Source organism: Amphiura filiformis, chromosome 3, assembly GCF_039555335.1.
Source record: "Amphiura filiformis chromosome 3, Afil_fr2py, whole genome shotgun sequence".
In the NCBI taxonomy this organism is placed as follows: domain Eukaryota; kingdom Metazoa; phylum Echinodermata; class Ophiuroidea; order Amphilepidida; family Amphiuridae; genus Amphiura; species Amphiura filiformis.
In genome coordinates this window covers 20440534-20451350 of record NC_092630.1, presented here as the reverse complement: position 1 = coordinate 20451350, position 10817 = coordinate 20440534, and the positions used below count along the sequence as shown (strand labels likewise).

At 40.7% G+C, this 10817-nt stretch overlaps 1 protein-coding gene across 1 annotated transcript in view; it reads right to left on the bottom strand.

Annotated features, from left to right (window-relative positions):
• Window positions 1-907: 907 nt before the first annotated feature.
• Window positions 908-10817, bottom strand: part of LOC140148182 (ATP-binding cassette sub-family C member 9-like) — a 36274-nt gene continuing 26364 nt past the window's right edge. Inside the window, exons 18-21 of the mRNA XM_072170042.1 lie at window positions 8831-8934; window positions 3056-3189; window positions 2155-2217; window positions 908-1310 (exon numbers count right to left, since the gene is read on the bottom strand). Coding sequence (XP_072026143.1) covers window positions 1173-1310; window positions 2155-2217; window positions 3056-3189; window positions 8831-8934 — 439 coding nt within the window. The 3' untranslated portion in view covers window positions 908-1172. The remainder of the gene's footprint in view (window positions 1311-2154; window positions 2218-3055; window positions 3190-8830; window positions 8935-10817) is intronic.

Genomic DNA, 10817 nt, shown 5'->3' with positions numbered 1-10817 from the left:
TGTTTCGGGTCAATTGACACGATTGGGTGCAGACCAGACGCCGAAGCCTCAAGAATATATAATGATGTAGATTTGTTAATGCAGTCAAGTTAGATTAATCGTAAGCATGCTATAATTGAAGACCGAATTAAAAAGACTAGTTTGCATATGACGTCCTGTCAACCAGACCAAAAATGCTGTACTGCGCAGGTCAGCAACCAATCACGTCGCGCCTTTACCCTGACGTCAGACGCAAACTAGTCTTTTTAATTCGGTCTTCAATTATAAGGCGTTAGACTTGGTGTTTGGCGATATGACTTCGAGCACGGCACAGTCCCTGTTTGTTTTCGTGAAATAATTGAGCTAACCTAAAATACTGTCTCTTTTACCCATAGGAGAACTCGGGGAACTTATCCTGGCTGCGATGGTTCATTTTGGTATGTATTATATGGCTCGCGCTTCTTAGCTGTAAGTCCGTGATTGTTGAGAAATAGTTTATACGTGGACTGCAGTGTAGCGAATTCCTGTATTAAGTATGCTATAAATGGATGTATCACCGCGTTTTACTGGAGTATTTTAATAAAATGATAAAATAATAAAGTAACAAAGACACAGGTATAATTATGAAAGGAAATAACGCAAGGTAGGTGACATTAACTTCGGCATTAGGGAAAATTATTCAGAAAACCATTAAAAAAATCCACCCAATTGCCTGGAACAAATTAAAACTACAAGGGTCATTCAAAAAGTTTCTGCCTTCGTCACATCTCTTTTACGTGCCAGATCTGGTACGTCGGAAACGGTCTGAAAATAAAGGCAAATTTTAATTAAAAAGCTTGCCCACATCTATGTAGAAATCATTAAAACTAGTTATGGTGGTTCAATAATTGGTGGTGAAAACCCCTTGATTTGGATTTGTTTTTCCAAATATGGGTAATTATTTCCAATTCTGAAGATACATGTCAATTTCTAGCATCATTTGAATTTCAACAGGGTAGATTTTCATATACTTGTCTTTGTTAAAATAAAGTCAACAAATTTCCTGCCAAACGTAATCCTTCGGGTACCCTTTAAGTAAGGCAAAACAACAGCACATTTGTTGCCGCTCCTAGAGTAATTATAGTTTTCATTATTTACACCTACAAATAATAATCCTCATTTGACGACGTGTTTGTCCATGTTTTTTCGGTCGCCTACTCATCAGAGCGAACAAGTGAAGAAAACAAGCTGTTTTCATCGGCCAGCAAATTATCTGGAGAGTCATGCTCTACGATTTCACCATTTCGAAGCACAATGATTGAGTCCGATTCCAGAATTGTTGCAACACGGTGCTGAATGATGATACAGAAAAAGGGAAGGATGAAATAAACAACAAAAAAGGTGGAAATATGCTTACCATAGTATAAAATCTAAACGATCAGAATACTCGGACTGCAACTTCAAACTTATCCATATCATGCGAGTATATGGGGTGGGGCTTTGGGGTGCGAGCCCCCAGGGTAAAACTGGGATGGCAAAAGAAGAAGGGACGGCAAAAAGGGCTGTTAAAGAAAAAAGGGCGGGAAAATTGTAAACCAATTTAAAGATTGTGAAATCAACTTTTTGTGTTGGTGTTGCTATAGCATATTGTCTTATTTTCTTGCTCTTCACTTTTTCAAACCATCCAAAAAATTGGGCCAACCTTTTTGGGCTGTTGGGACGGCAAAATGTACCTTTTCTCCAGCCCCGGGCCCCGGCAGGAGCGACCTGGGCATGCGCGTATTTGGGGGGGGGGGGCTTTGGGGGGAAAGTAGGGTGCGGCAAAAACGAAGGGGCGGCGGGAGAAGAAGGGGCGGCAAAAAGAAGAAGGGGGCAAAAAGAATTAGTAAAGAAAAAGGGCGAACAAATTTGTAGAACTGTGAAAAAATGGTACTATACATTGCTTTTAGGGCGCTAGTGCCTAAAATCCTTTTTTTTTTTTTTTTTTGCTCTTCCTTTTTCAAACCACCGAAAAAAAATTGGGTCAACCTTTTCGGGCTGTTGAGGAAGGGGCGGCAAAATGTGATATTCTTCAGCCCCCCGGGATAGGAGCGGCCACGGTACGCCACTGCTGGGTACCCCATTAATATGGCTAATAACTATGGCTATAACTAATATAAAAGTGCAAAACTAATGCACCGGGGACACAGGTCTTACCGCTATTGTCAGAACAGTTCGGTCCACAAATGCTTCCGCTACAACTTTCTGTAGAATTTTGTCCTGTAATATGGATAAATAGATCACCAGTACGTTAACAAGCGGTTTGTTTTGGGAAAAGGAAAACAGCTTTTTGAACGAACATGTTGAATTAGTAATAGTATTACGATTATTAAACGCAGCAGCAATACTGAGATGACAAGTTGAAGGCAGTATTTTAAGAAGAGAGAATCGATACAGTCCTTGAAACTTGTGGCTACCGAGACTGGGCTATGGCCAAATTAAAGACCAAAATGCAAAATAAAATTCAAAATGTTAAAATACTAAGATCAAAAAGACCACCAATGACAAGAGCAAAGGTATGGTAAAGGGGGTGACACTAAATTAACGGTTGTTCTATGAAGCACACAAACCGAATGACAAATCCCGCTGGTTTGCTAGCTAGAAAATGAGGCAAGTTATCGTACGATTATGAATAATTCATATTGGATCCCTTGTTTATGTTAATTAAGGTTGATAAATAACGACGCCGTTAATTTGGCGAACTTCTCATGTTCAATGCGAGCAGCAAGCTTGAAAGCGCGCCCGCTATAAGAGCTGATGAGAGCAATCCGGTGGTGGCGTACTAGTAATTCCCATCAGGCACCAGAGGAGCTGCCCTAGTACTCATATTTATGATTTACATAATAGAAAGGATGGAATTACGAAAAGTTCCTTTTCTAGGGATCGCCAGAGGGTGTCGCACCCCATCCCTCATGGCGACGGCCCTGTCCCCCCTCTCTATCTCTCTTTCTATCTCTCTTTAATCTGCCAGATAAGAGAACCCAAGGTGTTTTTCACGGAACAATGGCATGATCAAACACACTATATTATATCATCTCAGCAGCAACAAAATACTTGCCGTTTGTTGATCGATAGAGGCAGTTGCTTCATCCATTATCAAAATTCTAGATTTTCTTAAAAATGCGCGGGCAAGACAGAATAGCTGGCGCTGACCAACGCTGAAATTTTCTCCGCCTTCAGAAACAACAGCATCTGATGGTAAAAAGATAAAAATCCTATTATTGGAAGAGAAAGTTTACCAGAATGATGATGCAAGTCAGTAAAATATTTAAGGGTCATGCAGATGGTGTCAGATTAGCCTGAATCCTTCTGGCCTCTAATGGCGGCGCCTTTTTTACCCACAATCCATCACGTTGCCTTATTGGCTCCAGTCCTCAATACAGCACAGTGGAGCGGCCGTGCGTGAGTATTCGAGGACTGGAGGATCGAGTCTAGTGTCAGATGGAGGGTCAGCCAATTTTGATCATACTTTATATGACTGATGGTTAGTGAGCTACCGTATATTGCAAAAGCACATATATATATAAATCACCTGCCCCCCCCCCCTTTATCTTTCCAGTTTTGGTCATTTTTAAAAACAGATATTGTGGAAAGCCCCATGTATTCGGAATAGATAAATGCCCAGCCTGTGGCGCTACATGCAGCAAATGCAAAGGCAGAAACCATTTTCAGCCAAGTATGCAAGAAATCATCTAGATCAAAACTTGTACACAACATAGAAGAATTTACTTCAGAAGAAGAATATGAAGACCTGCTCTGGTTGGTTGGACGAAATTGAAGACCTCCCAATACGGAATGTAAACGACCCACTCCTAGCAACTATGAAATAAGGCAGCAGAAGCCGGAAGCAAACAAACGTGATCTTTGAGATTGATTCCGGGGCCCACTGTAACGTCATCAACCAAAAATCCAAAGAACATGAAGAAGTACAAGGCGGAATTTGTGGTGATAATGGTGATAGCTGATAACATTTTGGTTCCAATAATTATTAGGCGGAGCCCGAGGCAGAGAAACATCTATCAAGATGGACCTAGTAGAGCTGAAAACTGAAAACATTCTCGCACTCAATAAAGAAGATCCAGTAGGTGAAACAGTATCCTGATGTTTTTGAAGGCATCGGAGAATTGGAAGAGGAATGCCATCTCAACATTAATGAAGATGTGAAACCTGTAATCAATCCACCCAGACGCACACCTGTGGAGACAAAAGAAATCCTGAAGAAGAAACTAGATGAGATGACAAAATCAGGAATAATCTGATAATAACCAAAGTTCCAGAACCAACTCCATGTGTATCCAGCTTAGTAACAGTAATAAAGCCCAACAAGACAAGAGTGTGCATTGACCCCAAAGATCTGAATAAAGCCCTGGAAAGATCACACTACCCATCAAAGACCATAGATGACATCCTGCCGGCAGTGGCGTAGCTAGGGGTCGTGGCGTCCATTCTGAGCGTGCAAAAATTTACACCAATTGGGCCTACCATTGATAAATGTTGGTTATAATGAAGTTAAAAATCGGTCTTAAATTGATCTTTCAAATTATTTTGAGCTGAAATTCACACGTAGCGCACGAAAAAAATTTTCGGATCCTAAGGATTGCACCCAGGGCACGTGCCCCCTTCTTCCAAGACAAGAATATCAAGCTAAACAAGAAGAAAGCTAAAATCCAGAAGAAAGAAGTTCAGTTCATGGCACATATGATAACTTACAGGATTGAAACCAGACAGTTCAAAGGTACAAGCAATCCTCCAAATGCTTAAACCCCGAAGACGTCACAGGTGTCCGGAGAGTTATAGGCTTCGTAAACTACCTTATATAGCAAGTTCATGCCACAACCCAGCGACATAATGTGAACCTCTTCGCACACTTACTATGAAAGAAACACAATGGCACTGGACTGAACAACATGACAAGACTATGGAAGAAATCAAACGAGCAGCCACACAGCAACCAGTCCTAAGAAGAAGAAGTCGTGGCCTCACAGACGCCGAAACTAGATGCACAAATTGAGAAGGACTTACTAGCTGTAGCATGTGGACTGGTATACATATGGCAGGCACACAAACATTCAGTCTGACCACAAACCGTTGGAAATCATCCAGAAAAAGCCACTCTATGAAGCCCCAAAGCGACTACAACGAAGACTACTCAGAAAGCAAGCGTATGACTGCACTATAACCTACAGACTTGAAAAAGATATGCAGCTGGCTGACACTCTAAGCAGAGCCTACATACCAGCAACACCAGGAGACAAGCAAGATCATCTGAGTGAAGACTTTGAAGATGTAGACATCGTCAAAGATCCTCCAATCACAGAAAGGCGACTTCGTGAAATCATCGCAGCAACAGAACAAGACCCTACCATGCAGAAACCCAAGACAACTGTAATGGAAGGTTGGTCTGACTCAAGAAAGAAAATACCAAGTGAAGTGAAAGATTTCTATAACTTCAGAGACGAGCTGACATTCCACAATGGCCTGATTATGAAGGGAGATCGATTATTTTTTCCACGCAACAACGTCCAACACTCATAGAGTCCGTTTATTCCAGCCATCTAGGTATCGAGAGCTGCTTACGTCGAGCCAGAGAATGTATGTACTGGCCCAACATGAACCAACACATTCTACGGTACATACAGCAGTGTGAAGTGTGCAGTTCCATGCCAGACAAACAGCAGCAAAAAACCATGATTCCCCATGAAATTCCAAATCAGCCCTGGTCCAAGTTAGGAACTGACATTTTTTATTTAGATGGAAGAAACTACTTGATAACTGTACACTACTACAGCAAGTTTGGGAAATTGACTACTTGGAAGATACAACATCAAGCACTGTAATTGGGAAACTCAAGTCACAGTTTGCAAGACATGGAATCCCAGACACGCTGATCTCAGACAACGGACCTCAGTACACATGAGACCAATTCAAAGAATTCACAAAGAAATGGAAAATACAACTCTTGACCTCATCACCTGGGTATCCCCAAAGCGGGCCCCAAAGCAACGGTCAATCAGAATCCGCAGTTGAGATAGCAAAGCGTATCTTGAAGAGAGCAAAGAAATCCAACAATGACCCTTACCTACCCTTGCCTGGCAATCCTAGATTACCGGAACACACCCACTGAAGGCCTGGCAACTAGCCCAGCCCAGCGGCTAATGAGTCGTAGAACACAAACGCTACTTCCCATGCATCCTGGGCTACTGAAACCATCTTGTATACCAGATTAGAAAGTCCGCATGAACAAGAAAATGAACTCTGAAATCAAGCGTTACAACAAAAGAGCCAGAAACCTGAAACCACTCAACACAGGAGAATCCAACCAACTAACAATGACAAACTGACCAGAGAATGGCGTAAAGGTGAAATCACAAAACAACTAAACTCCTCAACAAAAGTTTGGAAAGTTTTTTCAAGCATCTGCATCTCCAATTATTTGTGACATATTCATATCGTGTTGCATATCACTGGATAGCTACAATACTCCCCTTTACAATGACACTCCATTTGAAACAATAACATTTTTCACGGCTGAGTACGCGCCTTGTGAATGTAGTGGGGTCTCAAACAGAATTTGCCAAATTGACCATTATTCTGTGCTCAAACAACGCTAGCCACTAACCTCAATAGCGGGTGGAAAAACCACAGGCAGCCACAATAGTCAGGCACCTTCTCCTCATGCTGCTCACCGACCTGGTTACACGTTACTGTGGGATGGAATTCCATTCTTCAACAAGGATTCGTCGCAATGTGGTTGCATATATGGGCTTCTCTGGCACGCACAGCACGATCAAGCTGGTCCCACAAGTGTTCAATCGGGTTGAGGTCTGGCCCCGGGTCTGGCCTGATGGCAGGCCATTTTGACTCTACTCCCATATTCTGTTTGTAGTCATTGACTACCATGGCTCTGTGGGGCGAGCGGTGTCATCTTGGAGGATTGCATTAGGTCCCAGATTGTGAAGTTATGGGATTGCAGCTTGCTGCACAGAATAATGATCAATTTGATCAATAATGATCAATTTTTGAGACCCCACTACATTCACAAGGCGTGTACTCAGCCGTGAAAAATGTTATTGTTTCAAATGGGGTGTCATTGTAAAGGAGAGTATTGTAGCTATCCATTGATATGCAACACGATATAAATATGTCACAAATAATTTGAGATACAGATGCTTGAAAAAACCTTTTGACCTTTTGTTGAGGAGTTTAGGTCAAAGATCCTACCAAGTTGAAACCGAAGGTGGTCTCAAGTTAAGAAGAAACAGAAGGCACCTAAGATCCACCAAAGAAAGCTTACAACACAACCAAGACATTGCGGAACCAGATCAAGATACTCCTGCCAATCAACCTGAACAGTAGCAACATCAACCTGAACCGCAACGTCAGTATCAACCTAGACAGCAACGCAGACAGCGTCCACCAGAGCAGCAACTTCAACAGCAGGCATCAGAACAGCAACGACCACAGCATCATCCTGAATAATAGCAACAGCGCCCAACAGAGACAAGATCAGGCAGAACCATCAAGAAGCCAAGCTGTCTCCAAGATTATATCATGACTAAACAAACACACACAACGGTCTCTGAGCATAAAGTGTAAATAATGCTCAAGTAAATTCAAGACATGAACCTAAAAGAACCTAAATTGTGTTCTATTTGAAAGACTTGAAAGAACGGAAATTAAAGTAAAAGTGTTCTTTTTGAAGTTACCCAACTCATTTGGAGAGTTGATTGTTTTCCTAGTTATTAGAAAATCTGCATGTTATGTGTGATAGGTAAGAAAATTAGAAAATTAGAAAGTTAAGTTTGAATTAGAAAGGTCACTTGCATAATTTGAATCAAAGTAGAGAGTGCTACACATTGCATACAAAATAAAACACAGTGTACTTTCATACTGGACAAAATTAAGCCCACTTTCTTGAAATCTTCAAAGAAAATTCACATTGTGTGGCAAATATGATTTTGAATTTCCAAATCATTATCCATTCAAAAGAAGCACATTCTATCCCCCTTAGGGTTAGGACATATGATTAGAGTTAGGACTAAGGATAATCAGGATTGAGTTAGGATTAGGGTTTGTATGTTAAGGGTATGTTAGGGTTAGGGTTGGGATTAGGATTATGATTAGGGTTAATGTTGTGGCACAGCTGTAGGGTTTAGGGTGAGGGTACCATATTGGAGGAGTCTGTAATTACCTCGGACAAAATGCGGTTGTTTTTTTAAACAAAAATTGTTGTCATTGGTGTGTGTGTAAACTGAGGTAAATGTTAATATTGTGATGTGAATAATGTGAATATAAGCCTGTGAAGAATGTGGTTTCTTTATAGTACAAGGACAAATTCGCTCATATCCCAAGCTTATATGCATACCAATGTATTATAGATCTACATATGAGGAATTTTTGGTGGATTTGCTTTTCATTGCAAAATTGCAGCCATTTCAAATAATCGCAGTTTATTAAATTGTAACTTCCTACGTACAAAATGACGTTTAATTGACTCGCGCCATTACGTGTCAGGTAAAGCCGTGAAATTTTGCCTATTTAGAAGATAAACTCATCATGTAGGCATCCATGTTATCAATGATTATGGCTATATGCAGCTGTCAATTTCCATTCTAAAATACTATTTTAGGCTAATTCATTTTGGCAACACTTTGGACTAATCAAGCTGGCAACTTCCTTTCTAAGATGGCCGACTAGACGAGAGATTTTATTCATCATGATTAAACCATGGAGGTATATAATATTATTTATATACCTCCATGATTAAACTTCATCATTTATGAACTGATAACAATTTTATTAACTGATAATCATGAAACAGGTAGTATCTTACCCAGACCGCCTTCCAGCTCTGTGACTACTCCTTTAAGTTGAGCGATCTCAATAGAATCCCACAACTCTTGGTCTGTCCTTATTCCATCTGGATCCAGATTAAACCTAAAGAAATGCACCATTTAGTAAATAATATTTGGGCCATTTTTTGTCAGTCGGCCAAAGAAACAATAGCGGTTATTGAATTAAGCACTAATAGTGAACGCTCTGATGAAGGGAAAAAGTGGCTGTATAACCCACAGAATTAAATTAATTCTGTGGTATAACCCCAACTTCATCGAGCCTTTTGGCAGAGGGGAAGTAAAGAAGAATGCAAGGACGGAAGAAGATGAGAATTTTCTCGGGTGCGGTTTTGAACCCCGATCCCTCGGGTGCTAGACACACAAACGGTCATAGCGTGCCACTGGGGATTGCATTGGCAACGGCCATAGCGTGCCACGGGGGATTACATTGGCCGACCTAACCTTTCCGCATGGTGACGCAATCGCATTGAAAAGGTTTGACTACAAAAACGATTGCATCTACGCAGTTTCCACCTCGATACACCCGTAAGGTAATACACTATTTTAAAGTGTTGCGATTTGGTAGTTCACAACATCTTGCGAATGGTAGTGAGTTTCGGCAAAAATTGCATTGCTCATTTCCTTGCGAGCGTGTAGAAGAATTCAAATATCACAGAAATGCTTTTATAGGTCATGTGGTTCTTGAGTTATGTTGTAAAGAGGACTGAAACAACAACACTTTCGTAAAATGTACATAACTCATTAAAAACAATAAATTAAGCAAGTTTTCAAAGTATATGATTTGTAGAATGAACTTTTGCAAAACATCAAAGTGTTATTTTTCACTAATATATTGATTTAGACAATAATAATCGATTTTTTTGGCTGCTTCGACCAACATTACCTTGTCTACCCTTAAGTCAACAAATAACACAATTCAAGGCCAATGGCGAATGTGGTAAATCTGTTGAAAAATACCTATCCAAGCACATTTTTTCTTTCCAAGTACAATATTTTTCAAATTTTATGTCATTAAATGAAAGAGCACACTAATATTGTCCATATACTAGCCTCATTTTAATGAGCAATGGCCAATTATCTTTAAATTGTAAATCTTGTGGCAAAATGTTATTATTTTCGCCTGTTTTGTCTTACGATTGTAAATTCAATGAATTATGACTTTGCTAAAGAGCGCTTACAAATTGATATGATATACGTGGGGTACTTGCGCTTGCTGCTGCACTATTATGTAGCCTTTTGTAGCTTTTGGGCTTGTTAGGGTATAATCATGGTGTGCATATAGGCAGATATATCAGAGTAAATGCTCTGGATATACCTGCCTGTGCGGGGACTTGAAACCCAGACCTTTCGCCTGCGGGGCGAGCGCTCTAACCACTGAGCTATACAGACTGTCCTTGATAAACAGGACTCAAGTCCGGTATTTATGAATATGAGCAGTCAGGGTAAAGAGTACAAACAACACATTACAAACCAGTGTACGAGATCAATTAATGTGCTAGTGTGCGATGCGTAATTCTTCTTTCCCTTATATTGATATATTAAGATTAAGCATCATTAATTTGATCTCGTGCGCTAGTTTGTAATGTTTGAATGTTTATATGTTCCAGTGTATGATGCGTAAGCCTCTTTCCTTGTTTATATACAACCACTTCATCGTGATTCCGTCATCACGCGGTTCAGCACATATGGCCGTGAAAAGGTTGCCGGCCAGGGTAATCCCCCGTGGCACGCTATGACCGTTCGAGTGTTACGCACCCGAAGGGTTGGGGTTCAAACTCGCACCCGAGAAAATGAAAATTCTCTTCATCTTCTTCCGGCCATTTTCTTCTGACCAAAAAGCCACGGTGGAGTTACGGTTAATGGGTTTGTTATTTGCAGTCGGAAACCTACAAAACATGTATATACTAACAAGGAGCATTGAAAGTATGCCCACGAACAGTATGTAGATGGGGACAAGCCGGGAGA